General features: G+C 48.1%; 1 protein-coding gene and 1 long non-coding RNA gene across 2 annotated transcripts; both read left to right on the top strand.

Annotated features, from left to right (window-relative positions):
* The first annotated feature begins 214 nt into the window (after nt 1-214).
* Nucleotides 215-13,218, top strand: baz1b (bromodomain adjacent to zinc finger domain, 1B). The gene is made up of 21 exons (XM_040189685.2): nt 215-1,172; nt 2,460-2,576; nt 3,426-3,570; nt 3,915-4,107; nt 4,303-4,424; nt 4,534-4,731; nt 4,817-5,005; nt 5,120-6,425; nt 6,532-6,693; nt 7,045-7,183; nt 7,292-7,422; nt 7,550-7,664; nt 7,760-7,858; nt 8,068-8,245; nt 8,411-8,596; nt 8,824-8,971; nt 9,595-9,742; nt 10,121-10,254; nt 10,920-11,059; nt 11,153-11,259; nt 11,608-13,218. The coding sequence occupies exons 1-21, from the start codon at nt 1,054-1,056 to the stop codon at nt 12,266-12,268; spliced, it is 4,737 nt and encodes a 1,578-aa protein (XP_040045619.2). The 5' UTR covers nt 215-1,053; the 3' UTR covers nt 12,269-13,218.
* A 5,821-nt stretch (nt 13,219-19,039) lies between these two features.
* Nucleotides 19,040-23,929, top strand: LOC144401884 (uncharacterized). The gene is made up of 3 exons (XR_013463824.1): nt 19,040-19,355; nt 20,203-20,396; nt 23,350-23,929. It is a non-coding gene; the product is annotated as an uncharacterized LOC144401884 (long non-coding RNA).
* The last annotated feature ends 1,275 nt before the right edge of the window (nt 23,930-25,204 follow it).

The raw sequence follows: 25,204 nt of genomic DNA, 5'->3' as shown, positions 1-25,204 counted from the left end.
AAGGCAGGGCCTATTGTTTAATCAGACCTGTTCAAAATGGAGACCAGACAATGGATTCAGAAATGAAATCAATAATTAAAGAGGAAATTTATTCACAGTTAACTTAACACAGTTACAAAACACACATAGTTAAAACGTATCTTTGTATTAATGAGTAAACCAGATCATATAATCTTTACTGTCATCAGCTGACCTCGAGCTTCTCGTCTATATTCGATGCGGGCGTGGTTTATTTGAAGGGGATATTCTAGTGTGACAAAAGACAGGTCCTGTCAGCGAATGAGAGAGGGTTACGGAGCGACTCCGTGAAGGCGCTTGACCGATGGAGCCAATGAACGCCGAGAGAGGGCGGGACCTTCTCGCGACGCGGCTTGCTGCCGGGGAAACGGGAGTTCCGACCGCGGACGCAATTGTGCCGGTGGACTAGAAACTCCCGCCATTTCGACAAGGAATTAACCTCTTGATTGATCCAGGTTACTTTTTTGTAACACTTTGTAATACTCTTAACTGATAACAAGACTAACCAGTAGTACGAAGACGCCGGGAATACAACTGATCAAGCGAGAACAGGCCTAGTTTGAAAAGACTTTGGATCCTCCACGCGCCATACCTCCCGTCTGAACGGAGCTTTGGCGGTTGCCGCGAGTTTGATTTCGGCGTGGGTCGTACTTACGTGGTCATTCGGAAGAGCTAAAAGTTCACGAACTAAAGCGAGAGACAAGTCCGGTAACCTGGTTTACACCGAAGACACTGCGTGAAACCAGCATGGCACCGCTACTTTAGAAGAGAAGACGGATTGCGATGAGGCGAGCGGCAAGAGGCGCACTGTTATTGTTTTGCAACGATATAGCATTCCAACCCGTATACGTTAGCTAGTCAGCTAGCTAGCTGCTACACGTTGGAGCCGGGCCTGCCGGCGGTAACGTCACGCGAGAGAAGACATTTCGGGACACCTGCATACATGCTAAGGACATATCGTCGCATACTTCTGTACTAGTTTGTTGCTTGAAGATTTAATTCTACCATTGGCGCGTGCCATCTGTGGATTTTCAAATGGCACCGCTTTTAGGCCGGAAACCGTATCCACTGGCTAAGCCGCTAGCCGAGCCACCAGGCCCGGGAGATGAGGTCTACATCATCGAGCACACCAAGGAGGCCTTCAGGAACAAAGAGTATCCTTTAACATGATGATGCTCGGCCTCGACTTACTGAGACACCGGCGTGGTATATAAGTGACTTTGTCTACATTGTTAAAGCGATGCCCATATAGCCACATGCGAACGACCAGAGCGCTGGCACATATAACTTATTTAATGTTACCTGACGTTTCCCCACGTAATGTTTACCCGCATGTAGGTTGCACTGTGTAGCGTTCCACTAATGACAGGCTAGCTAGCGAGCTAACGTCCACACGGCTCTGCTAATCTGTCCCCGCGGCTACGTTACGTTAGCTGGCTAGTTCGCCAAGCTAGCGAAACAAATGTGTGTGCGGCACGTCGGAAAATATACACGTTTTAGTTAAATGCTAGAATACTGATATAGACGTCCTTTCACTTTCACCTTCCACTGCCCCGCTGTCAGCTACCAATGCTATCACGGTTAGCTAGCACACTGCTAGCATTAGGTATCTCATTATGTCACAATAGCCCGTCGTCTTCCCTCACAGGCTGAGGATGTTGCTCGGCTGGAAAGAGTTAGCTCCTAACGTTAGCCTCGGTAAGCGGGCTAGCCTTTAGCTACCGGTGCGTTTTTTTTAGTTAGACAAGAGTACAGTAGTTGTCCATTATAATTGGTTTATTTAGTTGGCTGGATAGCTTGGATGTTCTGTAAACGTGAAGTTACTTTATTTGTGTCTGTTAAAACTTTCCTAAACTGTCATCAAGATCATGAAACCGTTCATTGAGAACCCAATGTGACGCACGCAGTGCGAAAATGACCGTTGACGCTTCTTTTTTTTTTAATGGTGGCCGAAGTTGTCATAAGTTAGTTAGTATTTGGATTTCCGCCGGGGAATTTCTTCACTCGGCTGTTTTCCATTTACGGGTTTAACTTTGGCATTTGTCATCACTGCCTAGAAACAACGATGTAAAGTACAGGCCTCGCTTGAACCTCTCCATGCTATCCCGTCTACAGTCATCGGTGATGTCACAGTCAAACGTTCTACTCCCATTGGCTTCCCATAGACATGTACTCAATATTTCCACAGACCACCTTGTCGATAATGAGGTAGCTTGGACTCCTTTCCAGCCCTCTTCTTCCATCAATATTCGTTCCTTGCTCCACTTACAGTTTTGTATTCTTAAATTACAGTATTTGTACAGTTTTTAGTTGTGAGTAAAACTGCATTTATTTTTGTTATGTCTGTTTTTGTCCCCTGACCTCTGCCTCTTTTTATATTTCGGACGGGCCATTTTTGTCTTCATACTACTTTTGTGATTTCTTTGACCAAATGCCTACAGAGAGTATGAGGCACGCTTGTCGAGGTATAGTGAGCACATCTGGACATGCAAGAGCACTGGAAGCGGTCAACTCACGCACAAAGAAGCATGGGAGGAGGAACAAGAAGTCACCGAACTGTTAGTATGACGTCCAGTTTGTGTGTGCATGGAAACTATTCTTTACAACCTGTGCAATTGGACACTATTTGTATCTGCTGTTTAAAGCCTGTACAGATTGTCTGCCGATTGAGTTCTGTGAAGAATACACAGTTCAGTGGATGGCAGTGTTGTATACTCAATTGTCCAATTCGTCCTTATGTTCTCATTATTTTCTAAATGGATGGTCCACGGGTAGTTTTTGACGCCCTCAAAGCCTAATTGTGTGCATGACAGCAGCTCGGTAGTATCGCGAAAGAGCCGTAATCTCCCAGTGACAGTCACAAGTTTGCGTCTTTGCTATGACTGAATAAAGCCGGTGCTCCTCCTCTTTCTATTTGGAAGTTGTGGTTGAGTCATCTTTGAATCTGCAACGGCCTGGTGATAGTTTCCTCATCTGCAAAAGACAAGAACCGGCCATATCACATGTAAAATAGTTCAGCTTGTCTTTCAGTCCACTCATTACAAACCAGGTGAGGTATGTGTATGCGCTGTCAACTAAGCCATGTATCTATGTCGCCATGGATACCGCACAGTAAGCGTCTGTCTGTTGCCCAGAGCTCAAGTCCCTGCAGATCACCGGCTGTATTTAAGCTCTGTCTAATTATATCAGCCAGGAGATGAGACTCCCTCTACTGGTCACTCTCAGCCCTCAGTATTCCTGCTTATGTAACTCGCTCATCCCAGTGACGAATCCATTGCAGAAATCCAAAACAAAGTTAAATGAATCTTGTCCAAAATAGTGTCTCACTCCCTGAAATACAAACTGCAATTATTTATCATATGTTGTTCAAACTCGTTTCCACTTCGCTGACTATTCTCTGTGTGCAGGCTTCAGGAGGAGTATCCTCAGTGGTTTGAGAAACCAGTCCTGGAGATGGTCCACCACAACACGGTGTCTTTAGACAAGCTGGTTGAAATGGCCTGGCTGGAAATCCTCACCAAGTATGCTGTGGATGAAGAGTGTGACTTCCTGGTCAGTTTGACCTGTTACATTTCTTTTGTATTTTAATCTCCTTCAAGACTTTATTTGACACATTCAGTTACAAATTATTCCTGTAATTACTGTCTTTACAATACTATGGAAATTATTTTGCATTTTCTTACCAGCAAATTAAGAATTTAGCTGACCATGTTCACATAAACGTTCTTCCTCGTCAATTGTCTTCAGCTTAAGAAAATATAATCAAATTAAAACTAATTAGTTTTAAAATGACTGCACTAATGTGACTCATATGTGCTACGCGTCCATCCAGCATGGGTTTAAATGAAAACCATCTTGGTCTATTCTGAAGTTCTCACAAGGCCTTGTCACTTCAGGTGGGGAAGGACAAAAGTTTGCAAGTGAAGGTGGTGAAGATCCATCCCCTCGAAACTCCAGAAGGTGAGTCGGGGGAGAAGAAGCTTGAAGGTGTCTGTGACTCGCCGTCCAGCGACAAGGAGAATGCAAGTCAGGAGAACCAGAGGAAAGAACCTCCTCCCAGAGAAGAGGAGAACAGGAGAGAGAGTCTCAGTGAGTACCACTCGGTGCATAAACAGAGAAAACCCTTTTGATGGCTGTAATGTTGTAGTCGTGCACCATGATTATGAGATAACATGTGCTATGATTGACCACGATCAGTACGTTCCTTTTCATTATCCAAAACGTGTATTCATTTTTCCTCCAAACGTTAAACGCGTACGTGACGCTGTTTTATCTACGAATCAGGTGACCGATCACGTCGTTCGCCGAGGAAACTTCCCACTGCCATGAAGGAAGAGCGGAGGAGATGGGTGATGCCCAAATTTCTTCCCCACAAGTACGACGTGAAGCTCATCTCCGAGGACAAGGTGTGTATCCTGTGGCCAACGGGGCCGTCTAAACCGATCCCGGATCAGAACGAGTTTTGATTTTTGTAAGAAGTTTTCACTGAATCTTTCCAAACAACTTGTCTCACAGGTGATCAGTGACGTCCCGTCAGACAGCCTTTTCCGAACGGAGCGCCCTCCGACCAAGGAGATAATGCGCTACTTCATCAGGCACTATGCTTTGAGGGTGGGCATGGGCGAGAGCGCTCCCTGGGTGGTTGAAGATGAACTAGTGAAAAAATTTAACTTGCCCAGCAAATTCAGTGACTTTCTTCTTGATCCACACAAGGTAATTTAGTCATTTCTCTTCCTACATTAGACTATTTTCAAGGTGCTGCTTGTTCTTGTTTCACACTTTCTTTTTCTGTCTGAAGTTCTTAGCAGAGAATCCCTCTGCCAAGCGTAAGAGCTTGACATCTCCAGATGGTAAACCCAGCAAGAGGCTCAAGAACCCTGACACAACAGGAGAGGAATCGGGACACGAGAAAGGAGACAAGAAAAGGAAACGAAAGACTGACTCATTAGGCATGCCCCTTAGTCCAACCATATGGGGCCACATGCAGGTAAACTGACTTTAGTGTACACTGTCGTGTCTGTTATTACTTTATGGTGGGGGGGGGTGTCCTTTTTTTGTAAAGTCAAAAGCTTTGCTTGATGGGCTCATGTCTGTATTACAGAAAATAAACGGCTCCCCTCTGAAGATGAACTCTGGAACTCCAAAGAAAGGAGAAGGCAAAGGCTCGTCCGCCTCCACTCCGAAATCAAGCAAGAAGTCCGGGGACAAGAAAGATGGAAAGAGAACTGGAAAGAGCGGCGACAAGAAGCTCAACGTCCTCGAAGCCTTTAAAAAGGACGGTAAAGCCGGCGCCAAGACACCGAAGATGAAGCAGATGACCCTGCTGCACCTGGCTAAGAGCACCCCTGCTGGGAGCCCTAAGAAGAGAGCCCGTAGTACCGGCATGGGCACACCTAAGCTGGGGAAGCCACGGCACCCCATGGCGCTCCACCTCCTCCGTTACTACAAGGAGCACAAGGGCAAAGAGGACAAAAAGAACTCCCTCTCCGCCCTCATCTCCAAAACGGCCAAGACCTTGCCCCCAAAAGAGCGCGACCGGCTGCCGGAGGAGCTCAAGGAGCTGGTGCAGAAGCGCTGGGAGCTGCTGGAGCAGAAGAAGCGCTGGGCGGCCATGAGCGAGGAGGAAAGGCAGGAAGAGATCAAGAAGAAGCGCAAGGAAGTCCGAGAGAAGCTGCGGGAAAGGGCCAAGGAGAGACGCAAGAAGGAGATGCTGGTCCGCCGCGAGCAGTCGCGCAGGTACGAGGACCAGGAGATCGAAGGGGGCAAGACTCTGCCGGCGTTCAAGCTCGTCGACATGCCCGATGGGTTGCCCAACACCCTGTTTGGGGACGTGGCCATGGTGGTGGACTTCCTTCAGTGCTACGCCGGGCTGCTGATGCCCGAGGACCAGTATCCCATCACGACGGTGGCTCTGATGGAGGCGCTGGCGGGCGAGGGCTCCGGCTTCCTCTACCTGAACCGCGTGCTGGTGGTGCTGCTTCAGACGCTGCTGCAGGACGAGCTGGCGGAGGGCTACAGCGAGCTGGACATCCCCCTGTCCGAGATCCCCCTCACCATGCACTCCGTGTCGGAGCTGGCGCGGCTGTGCCTGCGGCCGTGCGACGCCCACGGGGAGGAGAGCAACCAGGGCTCGGTGCAGTCGGGCGCTTTGGCCGGCTTCGACGACGTGGTGACCAGCGAGTTCCTGGAGAAGCTGGAGACCATCGAGGTGTTTGAGCTGAGCCCAGAGGAGAAGGTCAGCCTGCTGGTGGCGCTGTGCCACCGCATACTCATGACCTACTCGGTGGAAGACCACGTCGACGCGATGCAGCAGCGCTCGGCCGAGGTGTGGAAGGAGCGTCTGGCGATGCTGAAAGAGGTCAACGACCGCAAGAGGGCCGAGAAGCAGATGCAAAAGGAGGGCAAAGGTAGGCACTTGGTGAACCGCAGAGCTCCTCCTGCTGTTTTTAATGTCAATCAATGGAAACAGTGCGATGTCTTTTATTTACTTTTCTTTTTCCTTTGGGCTCAAAGGCGATAAAAAGAAGGAGGTGCCTACCAAGAAGGAGATCAAAAAAGAAGAAACGGTAGAGCCAGAAGCTGAGTCAGAGGACATGATCAGCTCCGTGAAGAGCCGGCGGCTGATGGCCATGCAGGCCAAGAAGGACCGAGAGGAGATGGATCGACAGAACAAAGGTAAATGAGTTGAGCGGTTCTCCATTTCAAAATGTGCCATTGGTTAACTGACGAGCCTAATAGCACAGGTACGATTTGTTATATTCTACCTGTTTTATTTGTACTTGTGTACACTGTTGTCTCTTCATGCTTATTGTTTAACACCATCCTGATAAGAGAAATTGTATGTGCAACGTACTTTGTTCTGATTGTGCAACACGCAAGTTTACATTTGATTCCCAGTATTTTTTCTTTCCACCCCTGAGATCTTGTGAATGCGTTCCATTTAGAGCCGACAGCCTACTGTGCGTTTCTGTATAGTTCTTTGGTTTTGTGCACCTCGGTCTCATTAGTGTTTGTGTTTCTCCACAGAGCGCATGGAGAAGGGGGCTGAAGAGGAGCGAATGCGTAGACAGAGGGTGGCTGTAGAAAAGGCCTTTCAGGAAGGTATAACCAAAGCCAAACTTGTCCTGCGCCGGATCCCACTGGGAACCGACAGAAATCATAACCGGTCAGTGCTCCACACCACGGATGATAACACGGATGAATGCGATTTGTATAATATATGCACACGTAATGAAGGTAATCGTGACCTTGCTTGCTGGGTGTCTTTGTTCAGATACTGGCTCTTCTCTGACGTGGTTCCCGGTCTGTACATCGAGAAAGGCTGGGTGCATGAAGGCATCGACTACAACTTCACCCCCCCACCCGAGGACAAACCCGCCGAGCCCGATGTGGAAGAGGATGAGGGTACACTCAGTTTTATCAAAACATTTAAATTTGAAGTTTTTTACCTGTATAAATTCTGCAGCCCTCTGTGCTAATTTGCTTGGTCATGTGGGTTTTATTTTAAAATGAATGACTGTTTGTGTTGTAGGAGCTGAGATGGATGATGGCAGCATCGACGGTGCCATGAGTGAGGGAGCCCACCAGGGGGCGCCAGCAGACATCTGCAAAGAAACTACTATTCCCAACCAAGGACAGAATCTCTGGTTGGAGCATTGTTTCTGTCTTCGCTTTAATTTCATCCTTTTTTTTTCTTTTACGAAGCAATCTTTCATTCTAATATTCTGCCTTTTGAATACAGGTTCATTTGTGACAACGCGGCTGAGCTGGAGGAGCTGGTGGAGAGTCTTCACCCTCACGGGGTTAGAGAGAGCGAACTGAAGGCAAAGATACAAAGCAGGTGGGTGCTCTTGTCAATGTCATTTTCTTTCAGCCGTAGCTTTTTTTTATTGTGAAATTATCGTTTGCTGTGTTGTTATTACTAGCAGTGGAAAGCTTGTTAAGTTATAATGAAAGTGAATCCAGAACCACAGGAGCATCTCCAAAAGGATGGTGAAAAGGAGTAGCAGCACTGATGGAGAATATATAAAGTTTTCTCCTCTGTTTCAGGTACCAGGACATCCTCCACTCTGTCCATCTGACCCGGAAGGCCAAAATGTCTCTGAGGACCTGCGATGGCTACACAGAGCTGCTCAAATTCCTGCGTAGTGACATCATAGAGGTCGCATCGCGACTCCACAAGGGAGGCCTGGGATACCTGGATGACAACGTAGACATCGCAGAGGAGGTGAGTGAAGACTCTTCATCCTACGGTTTGATTCTGTAGGACCTCAAGTTTTGTTATATTGTCACTATAACGTGAAATTTCACTGATTTGATCCTATTTGGCATATCTGTGTTTTGCATTTTGTCCACACAATATTGTGATTGTTTTTTCATCTACCTTTCACAGTTGAAAGACATGGAGAACTTGAAAGACTTTGGCGAGTGCATCATCACCATTCAGGCCTGTGTCATCAAGAAGTTCCTGCAGGGCTTCATGGCCCCAAAGCAGAAAAAGAAGAGGAAGCACGGCGGGGTGGAGAGCAGCAAGGCCGAAGAGGTGGACGACGAGAAGAAACTAGCAGCAGAGGCCCGAGTAAGAGCAACCATGGCGGTGTTCATTTTGTAACATGGTGTCTTAAAAAGTCTCTCATGGTCCTAATTCTAAGGGATATGTGTTGATGACAAGGCACCGGTGATAATAGCATTTCGTTGTTTGAGCTATGGCCACGTAGAGGCCGCTGCTTCGGTCGTGAAGCCCACCGACAGCACAGCTAACGCTACTTCACCTGATCGTTAAAATAAATCTGTTTATCTTCCCAGGTGGCGACGGCAGTAGAGAAGTGGAAGACCGCCCTCCGAGAGGCGCAGACCTTTTCCCGCATGCACGTCCTGCTGGGGATGTTGGACGCTTGCATTAAGTGGGACATGTCCGCCGAGAATGCTCGCTGCAAAGTCTGTCGCAGGAAAGGTAGGGCTGGTTGATGCCGCCGTCGCACCCCCTTTTCTTCAAAGGAGGGAGTCCGCTGTCAATAAAATCTGCATCATGGGTTGTTTGCAGCCAATGAGAGCATTACACCTTCGATGGGGAATCAAATGAATTTTGTTACAACACTGCTTTCCTTGTTCAAAGAAACTACTCAAACCGAGCTACAGCGCCCCCTACTGTCTAATTCTGTTCTGTTTTTCCTCACAAAGAAACAGTCGGTCCTTACTTAATAGGTGTGCCTGGTTATTGAGTTGCAGTGCTCCACTGCTCCCCTTCTGCTCCCGTTCTAGTGCTCAGGCACAGCCTGTCTGTGCTGAAGCTGACTGAGTCTAAACCCAGAACCAGACAGGGCAGCAGCAGCAGCGGCAGGCTCAGAGCAGGACAGACTAGTAATGTCAGGCAGGTCTACATGCAGAGCAGCCAGCTGCGCAGGCCAACAGGTGAACCTGCAGCAGTGCCATGACAAATAAATAAAACCACTTGTTTCCCTGCACAACTGCGCACACTTGTTGGCCCGTTTAGGAAGGGAAGATGGTAACAAAATGATTGGCAGGCTGAATTAAAAGAAGGGCGCGGCGCTAAGATGTATGTATTATCGCTTCCAGGCGACGACGAGAAGCTCATCCTGTGTGACGAGTGCAACAAGGCCTTCCACCTGTTCTGCCTGCGGCCGGCGCTGTACGGCATCCCCACCGGGGAATGGCTGTGTCCCGCCTGCCAGCCCACCGTGGCCAGGCGCGGCTCCCGTTCCAGGTATGCCTCACCCCCCCCAACACACGTTTCTTCAACGGCCAGCTGATGTTTTGATTTCAATACTATTGTAAAGCATGCATTCTGCATACACTGATGTAGTGTAATTTGTATTGACAATTTGACACAAATTAGTCTAAATTGTCTGCATGTTGCATAATACAGATTTCTGATCCGTACGCTCTGCATTCCTCAAGGTAGTTTGTGCTAAAAGTCATAGTTGAGATTTTGTACAATTCTGCCGGTATGAGAGTATTTTTCTTTTCGAGTAAACATTCAACTCGTATACCGACCCGTCCTAGTTTGTACTCTTGACTGTACCGCAACAGTCCGACTATTTGCTTGAAGCAAACTGGCTGATTTTTGACCTCACTATTGCAGGAACTACAACCAAGACACAGATGAGGAAGAAGAGGAGGAAGAGGACGAGGAGTCTGAACAGGAGGACTCTGAGGAAGAGGAGGAGGAAGAGGATGAGGAGGAGGAGAATGACTACAAAGCAATGGGTCACAGCTGTGAGTATTAGCGAAAAAAGTCCACATTTGATCAAATGCTTCTCCAGGGTTAGGGTTAGGGCTCTTCTCAAGACTTCCAGCCTGAAAAAGTTAACGTGCCTTCTGACTTCTATGGATCTTCTTCAAGCTGAGCACCGTCAATGCATGAAGCTTTGTATCAAATCTACGGCACTCGACAAAGCGAATGCAACAAATAAATCGCGTTACAGATTTGTCGGCGTGTGGAAAGTGGGGCTCCTTGGTGCTGACGGTTGGGAATGAGAGGAATGCTGACGGAGCGCTTTGGTCCCGTCTCTATTGTCTGCGTGTCGGCATGTAGCGCCGCTCAGGTCGTGTCTCACTCCGGCTTCCCTCAGAGTATGTGACGGGATGATCCCCTGTGTCGTTTCAAGGATAACCATTCAAGAGGTTTTATGCATCAGCGCTCAACAGTTGACGAGGATCGCGATGCGCGAAACTCATTGCTAGCGTGAGACTTTGTCCGCTCACAGTATTGTATAACTTTCGCAAATACTTGAGTGTTAATTATTCATCAAACATCCCTGTTTTTTTAATTTATTTTTTTAGAACAATATCTAAAAAAAAGTGCTGTCTGTTGTGTGAAACATTGTTGTATTTTTTTTATTAATACCTTCTTGTCTTGATTGCCTGTCATTATTTCACAGTGCGACCAAGGAAGAAAAATTTGAAGTCTTCATCTCGGCAGAAACCTTCAAAAAGTAAACCCAAGAAGCAGCCGCCTTCAAGTAGCCAGAGCAGCAAACAGAAGACCGGCCCCAGCAGCCCGGCTGACATCGACGAACTGGTAAGACACCAGCAGGACGCCTCTCGCGTCGCGAAGGAAGACGTTGATCCATATTTCAGAATAAATAAGTTGTTTGGTGTGTGATTCCCGCAGGTGCGACAGAGTTCCCAAACTGGAGTGCGGCGGCAGGCGCTGGAGCTGGAGAGGTGCGAGGAAATCCTCAAGAAACTGATGAAGTACCGCTACAGCTGGCCTTTCAGGTGAGGTTTACTACGGAGCTGCAGAGGACTCTCATGTGTTTACAGCGTCAGTGTAACTACAATATTCACAGAATATTCACGGTCCTTTTAAGGTGACTGCAATACATCTATTAAAAAAACATGGCGTCCATAAATCTTTTTTTCGCTAATATGGAGTTACAATTACTGAGCTGCTGCTTAGACATTTCCAGATGCTGCAGATGTTTGTCTCTTTAGAGCTGTGAACGAAACCCTAAATTACTCTCTGCGTTACGCTCTTGAGTTTGCCGTTGACACGAGACGCATCGTTCTGCTCGAATGACTCCAGATCCCATGAATCATGATGGGCTCATCTCTCCCCCCCCACAGGGAGCCCGTGTCGACGGAGGAGGCCGAGGACTATCTGGACATCATCTCCCAGCCCATGGACTTCCACACCATGCTGGGTAAATTCCGCCAGGGCTCGTACCGTCACGGCCAGGACTTCCTGGAGGACCTGAAACTTGTCTTCTCCAACGCGGAGGAGTACAACCAGCAGGGCAGCACCGTGCTCTCCTGCATGGTCAAGACCGAGCAGACCTTCACCGAGCTGCTGCAGAAGCAGCTGCCCAGCCTGGGGTACCTCCGCAGGAGATCACGCAAACGCATCAGCCAAGCGCCTGCAACATCTGAGGAGGATGAAGGGGAGGAGAAGGATGAGGAGGAGGCGCCGCCAAAGAAGAAAATGCAGAATGGCAAATCGAGCAGAAAGAAAACCAGAGAAGTTCGAGGACGGAGGGAACCGGAGAGTGAGAGTGAAGAGGAGGAGGATGATGATGAGGAAGATGATTGTGATGATGGCAGGAGGAGAAGTAAGAGGACCTCTACCACCTCAGGCAGGAAGGATTACAGGGAGCAGGATAGTGATGGCGAACGGGACACGCGGAGAACTCGTCAGCGGGGGGGGCGGGGCCACGACGCCGGCAGGGCGAGCAGCGGCGAGGTGCGGTCCAGCCAGCAGCGACATTCCAAGCGACAGAAACGCTCATAAAGTCCACGGTGCTTTTTCTTCTTCTTCTGTTGGGGTCGTGTCTTTGCTTTAAAACGTCTGTCCCGCTCTTCTAAAAATGATCATGGACCCACGATCTCCTCCTCCTCTTCTTCCTCCTCCTCTTCAACGGGACTTAATCCTCAGATGGACATTTTTTTTTTTTTTTTGAATTACTGTTTATATTTTGAAAAACAAAGAAACCAATTTATATTTGTAACATGTTTAATATTAGTGATTTATTTTTTATTTTTTAAATGAGACAACGGATGGGTCGTTGTAGCTCTTAAGACTCTGATCCCACACAAAGGTTAACACAATTTAAAGCCCAAACCCTCGGAAGCTTTTCTTTGTTTAAAAACGGCTCTGATAACTATAATATTTCTCCTGTCACCTGTAAATCGCTCTTTGCTACTAAGCATCTTGACACCAAGATTCCCTTTGGTCAAATGCCAGTCTATAGTTAAACACGTAGGAGTTCTTTTACTAGTTTTAGATCATTATTTTTCAGCCCAGGTTCAGATTTAGTGTCAAAAGCCTGGTCGGCGATTCAGGTCACGCATGTGGTCGACTTGGTGCTAAAACACGTGTTTGTTTTTCGGCTCTCGGTGCCGAGCGGTTTTCTAAAACCCGGATTGGACTCCCGAGTCTGGTTCCAGCGGCCCCTCCCCCCCCGCAGTGGCCCCCGCCACTTTAAAAGAACCGGTACCTCAGCGACCCATCAGTTCACACTCCTGTGTAACGTGCACCTACTATGCCAGCAGCTCCAGGACCAGACTTTATGGAAATGATGTGCATAAACATTTTGTAAAGAGTGTTTAAATCGACAAATGTGACATTTGTTATGAAAATGGGCATTTTTGAATATTTGATATTTTTTGCACATTTTATTTGGTATTGTAAATGATAACTTGTTCTTAATCACATCCAATAAATGGCAAGGTTTGATTCACCGGGTGTCCCCCAGTCCATGAAGAACATATCTGGCGTTGTTACCTTCCATCGTCCCGCTAGAGATCCTTTGCTCGCGTCTGCGCTTTGTCCCATTCGAATGGATTTAGCGAGTCGCGCCCGTTCGGCCACCAGGGGGCGCTCTCACAACACTTTGGTCCCAGCGTGTGGTTCGGTGATGGAGGGAGCTCCATTGCGAGGAGCAGCAGCAGCAGCAGCAGCTTTTGTAGTTTGTGCGGAGGCCGTGTGTTGTCTTCGTATACACTGACGCGGTTTGACCTCTTTCTGTGTTCTAGTGCGGCTCATCGTGACCTTTCTGACCCCCCCCCCTTCTTTGTTCCTGACACGATTAAACACTCGTTTAAATGATGCTCTAATTGTCTTACATTTCAACAACAAACACAAGGTCACTGCCCTCAAGTTGACCCGTCTGTAGATGCTTTCTTTGTTCTTTGAGGAACTCAGTCTTTTACACTTTTTCTTTTTTTTTTTATATACATAGAGTTTCTAAAGCTGGGTTTCTGGGCAGGTTAGGAGGATTCACTTGTAAAGAATTTCCAATAAAGTCTAATGGACGAAGAGAGAAGTTCTTCCCGTTTTCTTCTTGTGAGAAACGTGTGATGGTGGAGGACAACGGTGTTACATTTTAATAAAACATCAAACCGTGTCTCTGTCTCTTACAAGGACCCTTTTCTCAGAAACTTCTTTTAATGGAGACGGTTCCCCGTGTAATGGCAGTGCGCTCCGTCATTCAGCAAGGAGGAGCAACCTGGGCCCTTTGCCATGAACACATCTCTGTGGTAATTGAGTTAATCCACTTTATTTAGAATTTTAGAGAATATTGATCTCCATTCAGTTGGAAACGCATCTTGTGACACGGTGTTCCTGAGCCGCGAGGAGCGCGGTGGAGTGAGGACGCCGGTTACGTGCACGCAGGCGTTGGAGGGCAGCCTTTGTTGTTGTTTCTGACTTTTAATGAATCAACGTGACGGACGGTTTTGGGAAATGGAGCCAAAGCAAACTTTGCATTTGACTTGAACTCACTTGCGTTACTCGAGTGAACTTCCAACGACCTCGTCGCTTCACCTTCTAGAACTCCTCGTTAACCTGAATAAAACCGTAAAGCGGCGACGTATTAACTTGCAGAAGTCAGGTGGATTTATCGGGGACCCGCCGAGCGTCACGTTTCAATCCCACCCAATGAAGCGCTGAGACGGGCGTTAATCACCAAACTACTGCCAGTTCACTTAAGACTGGAAAACATATGTCAGGTCAACTAGCATCTGCGTGTTCTCCATACAATCAAAATTTTCACATGAGTATAGTCTGTAAATAGTTCTTCCATTTTGTGTGTTCTTGGTTTAGAAATTGAGAGCACATGAAGTGGATTCAGCTACAGACAGAGTGACAAAGTGAAGAGCATCACTTGTTGAGTCTCCTCTCGGCTTCACAAAGCTTTGTGTCGTGTTTCAGCTCAACATCGGTGCTTTTTTTTTTTTTTTGGACTGCAGGAGGCTCTGAAATCTCGCTTTACACTACCGGCGTCGCACCAAACAACAGAAAACACCTAGTTGGAGACTCCCCTGTGAGCACAATGGATTCCTTTCTGCTCTGGAAGAGCCAGACGTTTCCCTCAGGAGTTGCTGGGTTCTAAAAGCCGAGCTGACGTGGGACGGTTGACTGGATTGACATCCGTCAGGTGGACGCGAACAATAACCGATACGTTGCTCTAAAGCTGCCGGGATGTGTAAAAAAACCCAAGAAACTCTGCACACAGATCGAGCACGTGAACTTGAAAAGGTGACGATGTGTCGGTGTCGTTGGCAGCTTATCTCGCCGCGTTTGACTCCTCGTGGCAGGTGGCTGTGGTTTGACGAGGTATCGTACACTTATTGGGTTTTGGGTTTCCTCCACCGTCACGTGGCGGAGGCCTGACCCCGAGGGGTCGGCGCGGGAGCAGCAGGGGCCTCCCCCCTAAAACCAGCAAACGCATGCATGCGTGGAATAATCTTTGAACCCTGAGCAAACTCACAGCAGTGGTGCACACGCCAGTGTGTGTGTGTGTGTGTGTGTGTGTGTGTTTATTAAAGCAGAGCGGCCCACCCTGCAAATATTTACTTCTGGTCCAAGTCGGTGCAGAGGGCATCTGGCAGGGAGCGAACAAGCGTTTCTCACTCATGTGCTGCGCGTCCGTGAGGGGACGCCGCTGAAGGACAGGCGGCGCCGTGTGGTTTCCGCCGCTCATCAACGCAACTCTCACAGGAAAATGTTTTTTATTAAGTGTGATGACTTATGACAGCGTTTCGACCATTCAGAATAAGACGTTTCTTGGAATGGTCCTTTTTACAGTTTATTTTCTCTTGAAATCGGCGTACCAATAGTTTGCCTTTCGTGACTATTTCACAAGCGGCGGTGAGACGATAACTTTCCCGTGGCTCGAGGAATCTTAACGAATGTCTCCCCCAGATGTGGAGCAGGTCTCCGGCTTGAGGTGAGGTTGTACTGAGGCCCTCCGGCCCGCTGGCACGGTTTGACGGTACAGAACGAGCTCAAGTCAGTCTCCTACCAGGTAAACACACAGAGAAAATGAGGACAAGGGGCGGGGCTAAAGAGACAGGAACACAACACAGACAGGTGACCTGACATTTGAGCGCCAAATGAAAATGTTACCGCAGAGGCGACGTGCCCTAAATCTATTTCCGCTTCTAAGTGCGGGCTGAAATGATCAGTAATGCATTATTCACAAAACAGAGCCTCCCCCCCCCCCTCCCCCCCCCCTCACACAGTTTTCTCCACTCATGTACGTCCTCTCCCTTTGATCATGTAACCAAAAGCGGAGGAAAGCGAGGGAGTGGGGAAACGCAGGAGTTCTGAGGATGGCCCCCCCCCCCTCCCCCGGGACACTCGAGCGCCTCGAGCGTTCCTCTGAAACGGTTTGAATCTTCCTGCGGACCAAACAGCGCCGTTTACGGATCACTCACACGTCCTCTCTGCCTGCAACCGACTGCACGGTTCACGTCTTCCTTCTTTTTAAAAATAATTCCAGATTCAAATCAAGGCACAAAGGGGGAAACATGTTAAAGGCGATGTGAAAAATGACCAGACGGAAGAGCCTCAAAATGACGCAGGGATTTCTTTGAACTCGGGAATCCAGATGTGGCAACAATTGGATGAGCGCTACGGGGGGAGATGAAAGGCAGGCCGACTAACAAGGGGGGGGGGGGGGGGGGGGGCGCGAGGCCTTTTCATGAACGCCGAGGCTCCATCTTACCGTTCAGTCAAGCCGGTGATCCCAAATGTTGGATACGTGTCTGCGGATCCTTTGTGAAGCAGAGCGGTGGATGATAGCGAGCCGATGGGCTTCCTCCTCGCTGGTGGCGGGTGGATTTTTCACAGAAAAATGCCAAAATCAGAGTTCTCTGAGCGAAAACATGCACCTGAGACAAGAGCGCTGCGGTTCGTTCAGTTTCCTTGTTGCCTCCTTAAAGCGCCCAGGCTCTTCGCTCCTTCATTCATTCGATGGCGTTCCGTGATACTCAACTTTAGGCCCAGTCAGGTTCAGCTGCCCTCTGATCACCTCCCGACCGGCTCCTCCCTCCCACTCACCCACTCACCCACTCACTCATCCACCCACTCACTCACCCACCCACCTGCCTCCCGGTCTCTTGATTGCCCCGGTAGAATATACACAGGCTCACTAATCCTTTAGCAGATTCTCTTTCCGATTCCCTCCACTTCTCTCCCAGTGACGCCTGTCTCTTTTTGGCAAACAGAAAAAAAAAACTCCAGTTTCTAAAGCATTTAATTGGCTTCTATCAGCAAAATATATTGCATGTGCATATATTTACAAAAATGTAGAGGTTCTCTCCCAATCAGATCCATCTTGAGTTACCCGATGGCCTCGCTGCTGTCACGGCTCATGTTTCTGTGGAGTGTGCATAAGCCCGGTGAGGGGGATGTCAGCAATAAATAGATTAAAGGGTGTAATGGCCCAATAACCACCCCTGCACTGCTCCACCATGCACGGGTGATTCATTTAAAATAACAAAAAAGAAAAACGAAAAGAAGGCCGCAGCTGTTGGGGCTGATTTAAGTGTAGAGTTTTTGTCTGAGTAAGACTGTGGAGGTGTGCGTTTGTGTGGTGTGTGTCTCAAATGTGATTATATGCAGAGAAAGAGGGGAAAAAAGACAACACTTTCTTAAACGTAAATAGCAATTCAACAGTAAGCAGGGAGCACAAACCTGTGCACGCTGTATGTGCCCACATGTGTGCGTGAACAAAGTGTGCATGTGTCTTAATAGAAAGCAGTCAAAAGGGCTGCTGACGGCTCCATAAAGGAGCCTTTCAATGGCTCCGGTTAATTCGTAGCAGATGTGAGGGAAAGAATATCCACCCGGGTCGAGCGGCCCTTCTCTGGGAAGGCGACAGGACTCCAATCCAGGGGAGGCAGACGGAGGGCAGGCGGGAGCCAGGAGAGACACACACACACACACACACACACACAAACACACATATTGGGTGAACTCCAATCAGCCAGGAGGGAACTCTGCACAAAAAACACTGGAAAGGACTTTTTCTCTGTGCCACTTTTTAAATTGAAAATAATTCTCCCTCTTTATTTCCGAAAAGAAACGACTTCCCTGTGCTGGTCCCCGGGCGGGCTTTTCCATTCAAGTGTTAAAATCAAGGCCAGGTGTGTACTTCAGGGACCTCCACACAGGCGGATCGTGCCTCCTGGTCCCCTTTGGACCCACGCAGTCTGGAGCCATCGGAGGCCAGGCTTAATGCCACCTCTCCTGGCCGTGACCGACGCCAGAGGGGAGGGGAGGGGAGGGGGAGGGGGGGAGACTGGCGCCTCGTTGCCAATTAGCATCCTCTCACACCAAGAGCGAGGCCAGGTAACACGCGACGGGCTCTTTCTAGCTCGAGACCAGAGTCAGACAGAGTCGTTGACTTGTCGGTGCGCCGGGCAGCTGTCGGCGACCCTTCCCCCGAGAAGGTGAGAGCCAGCGACGGCGTCCGCGGAGCACAGAGGCTAGAAGCCGGTAAGGCTGCAGCTTGGCTCTGTACAAAGGTAACGCAATCTGCCTGCCGCCATCGCTCAGGCTCACAGGCTCGAGGCACTCAAACTAATGTGTGTTGTCAAGTACAAAAAGGGGGACGGTGGGGACGGGCCCGACAGGAAGTCCCTCGCAGGGATTAGTCCGGACCTCCTGACGTTTTTACATTTTTACAGATTAAACAAAGATGTAACTTTCATGATTCATGATTTTATTATTTTCACTGTTGTTCCACTCTCTGACAGCTCACTCCTGATACCTTCATATTTCCTACTGAGGAGTCAGCATTTTTCTATATTTAACTATTTATTTTTGCACACTCATGTAAGCACTTTGTCTCTTTTTTTTTTTTACACTTACGTTTGGACGGACTTAAGCTTCCAGTTGCAAAGCGAATCAGCTGCGAGCTGAGCTTCATATTTACAAGATTTGTAAACATTTAAAAAAATATCAAACTGTTTGACTGTGTGTGTGATCAGTGTAATGACTAATTACTAACAATCTCTAAAATCCCAATTAAGTTACAACATTTTAGTTGTTATTACGTGACAAATGGAAAACGTGCTCCGTGAGCCAAACCAGCCCTGACTTTAATTAAAAGTCTGGAACATTCATCACGTGGGAGAACTGAAGCCCATTCACACACTTTCTGCCTCCTAAAGGCAATTAAAACTGATAGATGGATGTTAAAGCTTTACTACCTGTGTTGCTATTAGCAATGTGTGTGTTTGTTTTCTTCTTCTTTAAAGTGATGAGGGACCCTGTGTGCCAGCTCATAAATGAGGCCCCGGCGCTTTGCATCCAGAGGCGATGGGTAAACACAACGTGAGCTCAGTCTCCCTCGTAAACCCGCTGCTCCGACAACGCCGAAGCTGCAGCCGTGTCGGGGTTCACCTGATCCCACGCATCTTTCCTCAAAATCATTAAACCCCCCAAAATAAAAAAGCAGCACGGACGGGCGGGTGGCGTGCCGTCTTTCTCCTGGTTCTGGGTCTTGGAGGTCCTCAATGGGCTCCGGGCCAGTTGACACAGGTGATCCTGCACGCAAGGGTGCTTCTGGAAAACCAGACTCTGGAGAGTAAGCAGAATTTTTTTTTCCCTTTTTCTTTTTTCTGTAAGCAATACGCCCTCCTCTGTGTGTGGGAGCGACAGGCACTTTGTAATACAAGGCCGTTCCGTCCGACTGCCACTGAAAACAAACAGCAAGAAGGGAAATTTCACACCTCCTGAGTGATAAATGACTCCTCGTCCCTCGTCTGCATCTTCCCACCTCAGTGTCTTTGTTTGTTTGTCTATTTTCTGCCATCCGTCTCTTCTTCTGCAGTTTTAGCTTTTCTCACTTCATTTCACTTTCAGATGAAGCCCGGGGGGGGGGGGGGGGGGGGGGGGGAGACAAAGCTTCGCAGGGGAGGGAGAGAGGCGCGGGGGGGGCACGGCACTGCACGGCTTTCACTTTTAATTAAAACTTCACACCCAAATAAATGTAACCGAGTATCGCACCCACTCACATCGCCCTGTGAAAAGGGCCCGCCGGGGCCAGATGTTTGCCTTAGCGAGGATAAATATCTAAGTGGCAGCTTTCTCTGTAAGGGAATCTGCTCCCTCTGTCGTTTTGTCAGATTAGCCCGAGCAGGGAAAACATGGGGATCGTGTTCCTTTGCGTTTTTTTTCCCACTCTTTGGCTGTTCAGCATAAACACCACGAGTTCTTGGCCTCGCTCACATCCGCCTCCCCAGCTCCTCCACCGCTCTCCTCGGCCCCCGTGGGGTTCCAGCAGTGGGTTTGTTTTAGTAGCGTAGCCCCAGAAGAGTGTTTGGTTGTGTTGTGTGTCACACTGGGGGGGGTGTTACACGGCGCGGCGTTGTGCGTGAGCAGAAAGGCCGGAGGGACGCTAATCCCTCTCTGCTTTGTCCTCCGCTGCGCAGCTTTGGGCTTTGCAGGACACTTCACACTGGAGCTGTGGAGGAATTGGTGGAGGGCTACTTGCACATGCGATGCCAGAGGAAGAGGATGAACCAGGGGGCAACGCCGGGGTCTCGAACCGTTGACTGATACACAACATGTTCCTGGATGGATGGAGGCTCGGTAGTCAACCCGACATTCACGTTGTGTCTCTGCCGTAAGTATTCACTAACGCACCGATTTACATATCCATCCATCCGTTGGAACTATAAAGATTTCCGTCCTCAATGCACTGAGTGACAAACCTCGGGTGGAGAACTTGAGAGAAGGTTGATTTTTTGGGGTATTTTCATGGGATGTGAATATAACAAAAACGAACGAAACGAAAATCCCCCAGTATTCAACGTTGAGTCACCTTGGATGATAAAACATGTGGCGTTTTAGAAGAGGGGGGGGGGGGGTATGTGGCGTAAATGAACACTTTTCTCATGAGTAAGCTCGGTGCAGCAGTGGAAACCAGGCCGTATCATGAAGCAGCTGGGGTTCTGGTTTGGGGCTACAGGCCGGCCCCACTAATAGGCACTTGAGCCCCTCCACATCCGTCTAGTAACATGTTCCACTTAAAGAGGCTCTACCCTGGGCTGTAAACAAGCCCAGATGCAACCCCAAAACACACACAGGAAATATCTCACCACCATAACAACACAAGGGTCCCGCCGGCTCACGCATGATGGGGTGCGAACAGGAAGGCTGATCCTCGCAGGTTTTCTCTCCCGCTCTACAAGCAGTTGTTATCCTGAGGTAAAAGGCCGCTCCGAGCTCTTTTTTTACACGGCAAATCCTCACCGGCCCGCCAAGATCATCACGGGCCGCTGCCTCGCTCCTTTTCCGCAGCCTACAGTTACAGTATGTACACAAACCACAGTTTATTCAGCGCCGTGTTGGACCTGGCATGTCAGACCTTGACGTGCCACAATAGGAACAATGTCTGCAGGCGCACAAAGAGGATCTGTCATGCAACAAGTTTTTTATTTTACTCGTTGGGGGGCTGAGACCTCGACAAAAGGTCCAGTGTTAGAGTGAGTGTGGCCCCAGCTGGTTCCTTTTACTACCCGGACGGGCTAATGTACAGTGATCAGCCTGAGTCAACAGTCTTGGCCGGAAAAACGATTTAATTGATGATAGGACATTTTTGGGCCAAATGTGTTTGAACCTTCCCCCGAAAACAGTCTCTCTGGACTTGTTTTGGCCCATTTTGTTTCACAAACTACCATAAACCCTGGGCAGTCTCAGCATATACTGTGCAAAAAGTACACATTTGAGTTAATTAACATGGTCATTTAGAGAAACCAAAAGCAGAAATAATATGAGGACAACCCCCAAACACATACACACACACACACACACACACACACACACACACACACACACACACACACACACACACACACACACACACACACACACACACACACACACACACACACAGCAAACTCTCCTTAATTAGCCAATTACATCCCACCATACAGCCTTTGAGCTGGTTCACAAAGGACTTTTATACCTTTCGACAGTCTGGTAGTTTGAATGGCCTCCTCTGTTTGAGTCTGCTTCATGTGTCCAACGCATTTCAAGAACACTTTGGGAAACGGATTTTTCTTTGGGCAGTTAGATGAGTAGATTAATTCCACTCCCACGTCTGAAAATGTTGCCCACAGCATCGCATGCTTTTGGGAAACGATTGCCTGGCGACAGCAAATTGTTCTTCATTTATTTCCTCCTATTAATTTGATTAATATCAGATTAATATTTCAAATTCTTCACAGAGAAGAATGATAATTAGAGGTTTGCAAGCTCGGCTTTTAAAGTGTGCAATCTCTTGAATTGAAATGTTTCATATTATTTTAAAGCAAGAGTTTATGGCTGCCCCACGTTTCAATATTTTACAGACAACAAATGAGTTGTTCGGGCCTCAAGCTTAGAATATTAAGCAAAACTATCCGGTCCAACCCATGCTCATCTTTTTATGCATCTTTTTGTTATGAATGCACACCGTGTGGGTCCTTCTGCATCAAGACAATGTGACGCACAATCGAGAGGAAAAAGTCAAGAAATGTGCAAGAACCAACTTCCAAAACTCCCCAAATGAGTGTCAAATGCAACGGAGGATAGCAGGTCCTTACAGAGCCCACAGGCGTGTGTGTGTGTGTGTGTGTGTGTGAGGGGGGGGGGGGGGGGGTTCTCCTCTCTGAGAACACAGAGCAGAGGCTTGAGCCTTTCCTTTGATGGCTGAGCGTGACATGAGCACATTTAGGGTTGGGGGTGTAGGGGGGGGGGTTGCGGTGGGAGTGTGACAGCAGACACACTTGCCAGATGACCCGAGACCCCGGATCTGGTTCCGATCCACTCTGGTACCTGTCGACAGCGACCTGTGCCACAGTCCGGACGCCACGAACCCCCTCGTCTGCAGATTCAAAGCGACGTCTCGGTCCGCAGTTGGAGGTGTTTGATCATCTTTTAGTTCTTCAGTCAATGGCACTAACAAAACCACGGGGGAGCGCGGGGGGGTTAGAGATGTTCAGCAGGGCCGAGCTTAGACTCCCACATCCTGTGCTTTTCCATCCCCTCCCTTCAGAGTGTTTCTAAGAGCGGCCCTTGCACGGGTTTGTGTCCTTTGTTGATGCTGTTTTCACATTTCTTTCCCGTCCTTTGTAACTCCTGCTTCCCTCTCTTTTCTCTCCCGGGAGAGACTCTTTGGTACAAGAGATTAGAGCGGGTGCTGCCTAGCAACTGAATAAAAATGGCAGCTACAAAAGGGGTGCTCTCGCTCTCAATGTCTGACCTACATAATCCCGAAAACCTCTGATCGTAGCAACATAGCCGCATGATGAAAGGCCCGCTGCGATTTAACCCTCAAACAAATACTTGCCATCGCTGAACCTCTGGCTCAAACGGCACTTTTGCCCGCTTGCGGAGCACCAAAGGGTGACTTCTGAAAAAACCTTGACGACGCCTTAATGAGAAAGGAAGACGAGGCCGCTGGAAATGAGATGGATGTTTTCTGAGGCGATGGCGGCAGAGTGGCAAAGGAGATTAACAGTGATCACAGCAACGCTGTTGGCTTCGCAGAGCGGAGCCTCCCTCTGTTCACTGATTCATCTCTTCTCCTTCAGCCACAGGCAGACGGAGCACAGGAACGAGTGCAGCGGGATGAGGAAGCTTTACTTCTCCGTCTTCTGCCTGTTGATCAAAGGACGTGGGAGAAAAAACACACACACACACACACTGTGAAGAAAAAGATACAGCAAAAAAAAAAAAGCTCGGAACTTTTTCTTGAAACTTTTTCTCCTCTTTTCCCTCCTGCACTATGTTCTTAGTCAAATGTCTTTATTTTGTATCCGCATTGACCTTCCTGCTAATGTAATGTTACATTACAGCGTGTTACATTTTGTCCATTTGGTAATTTTTAATAATAATTAAATAATAATTTAAATACTCCTTTAAAGGTTTGAAAGGCAATATTTTACCCTGTTGTCCTTTCATGGAAAGGAATCCATTCCCTTTGTTATTATTCTAACGTAAAAATATTGTATATATTTTTATTTGGGTTTACACTTCCTTCAATTTTCTGTCCTTGTATCTATTTGGTGTAGAAAAGGCCAGTTTTTATTTATAGCACCACCAGCTTCATCCCTGAGATCTATATAGTTAAATTGCTAAGTTGCTTGTTTTTATAAAAGGTTAATTTTTTAAAATTTTTCTTTTTGTGTGTGATTTTTGATTTTAGTTGTTTCTAAGGAATGTGCCGTATGCTGTACAGATTAGTAAAACCCTTTAATGAGGGATTTGGGATTTTGGGCAATATGAATGCAACGTTTTGGATCCTTTTTGAGGAAAATGTCATCCTTAATCAAAATTGAAAAGCCCAATCCTTCCTCTTTTTAACATGGAGATGAAAGGACAGTCTTGAAAGTGAGGCTGAAAAGTGTCGGGTCAGGAAGAGTAAAGACTTGATCCACACTGAAGAGAATCTCCATGTTTACTGATCAGCGTAATTGAGTCTTAATATTTCTGCCTTTAAGATGACATCAAGCTGCCAGTGTGGGGGGATTATTTCACCAATTTCCAAGAAACTTCAGATACTACAGCAAAATTCGTTATTTATTTTTGTTTTGTGGTTCACAATTTCTTTAAGGTATAAGAAACAGGACCTGATCAGACTCTTGATAGACTTGTTGCTGTTTGTTTCAAAACATGTTGTTATGAATATCGAGTGAAACATTTCTGAAATTCCAAGAAACTGATCAAAACAGACAATCCTCTGTTCTGTGAAGCAGTTTATTAATCTCTCAGCCTTTCATTTCACTGACATGATGGATGCCGCAGAAAAATCTCAGCTGCCGCATCTCTTCGGGCACTTGAGACACTGCATCCTCATTTGAACCCCCCCGTCCTCCCAAAAAAAAGGCCCTGCAAAGCCAAACTCTCCCCCTGGCCTGTGCATTTGTTCCTCTGCAGTGGATTCTTCCCAGAGGTCACAGTGTAAATGTTTATGTCTGCGCGATGATGTGAGTCATCGTGCCTCTGTGCAACACCGTGTGTGATTTCATGTTTAGTGTCCCGCTCCAGCGGAGGAGACGGCGGCGGCGGCTTACTGGGTGTCTGATCGGAGTCCGGTTGCGAGGAGTGGCGAGCTGTGTGAACTCTTGTGCTCTCTGACTGCCGCATTTTCATGGAAAGCGCCTCTTTGGGGGCCTGCAGGTTTTCAATGCGCTCATTTACACATCAAAACAGCACAGGAAAGGGATAGTGCTCGAGGGGGGGGGGGGGGGGGGGGGTACAGAGGGGAGGGAGGGCAGGGTAATGAAGGATGCTTTATTCCCCCCCCCCCCCCCCCCCCCCCCTCAGGGGTGGGCAGGGGTTTAAGTCTATGAGGGAGACGCATTGATGCCATAATGATCGCCTTTAATCAGACCCGTGACCAGATGGGCGGATTTCTCCTCAGCAGACAAAAACATGGCGTCAGCA

Source organism: Gasterosteus aculeatus, chromosome 1, assembly GCF_964276395.1.
Source record: "Gasterosteus aculeatus chromosome 1, fGasAcu3.hap1.1, whole genome shotgun sequence".
Lineage (NCBI taxonomy): Eukaryota > Metazoa > Chordata > Actinopteri > Perciformes > Gasterosteidae > Gasterosteus > Gasterosteus aculeatus.
The sequence above is the reverse complement of the archived record's forward strand: the minus strand, read 5'-3'. Positions and strand labels throughout refer to the sequence as shown.

Coding starts and splice junctions, on each gene's coding strand:
- baz1b (XM_040189685.2), top strand. CDS start 1,054: ATGGCACCGCTTTTAGGCCGGAAACCGTATCCACTGGCTAAGCCGCTA. Junction 5,006..5,119: donor CCATATGGGGCCACATGCAG/GTAAACTGACTT, acceptor TCTGTATTACAG/AAAATAAACGGCTCCCCTCT. Junction 11,260..11,607: donor CGCTACAGCTGGCCTTTCAG/GTGAGGTTTACT, acceptor CCCCCCCCACAG/GGAGCCCGTGTCGACGGAGG.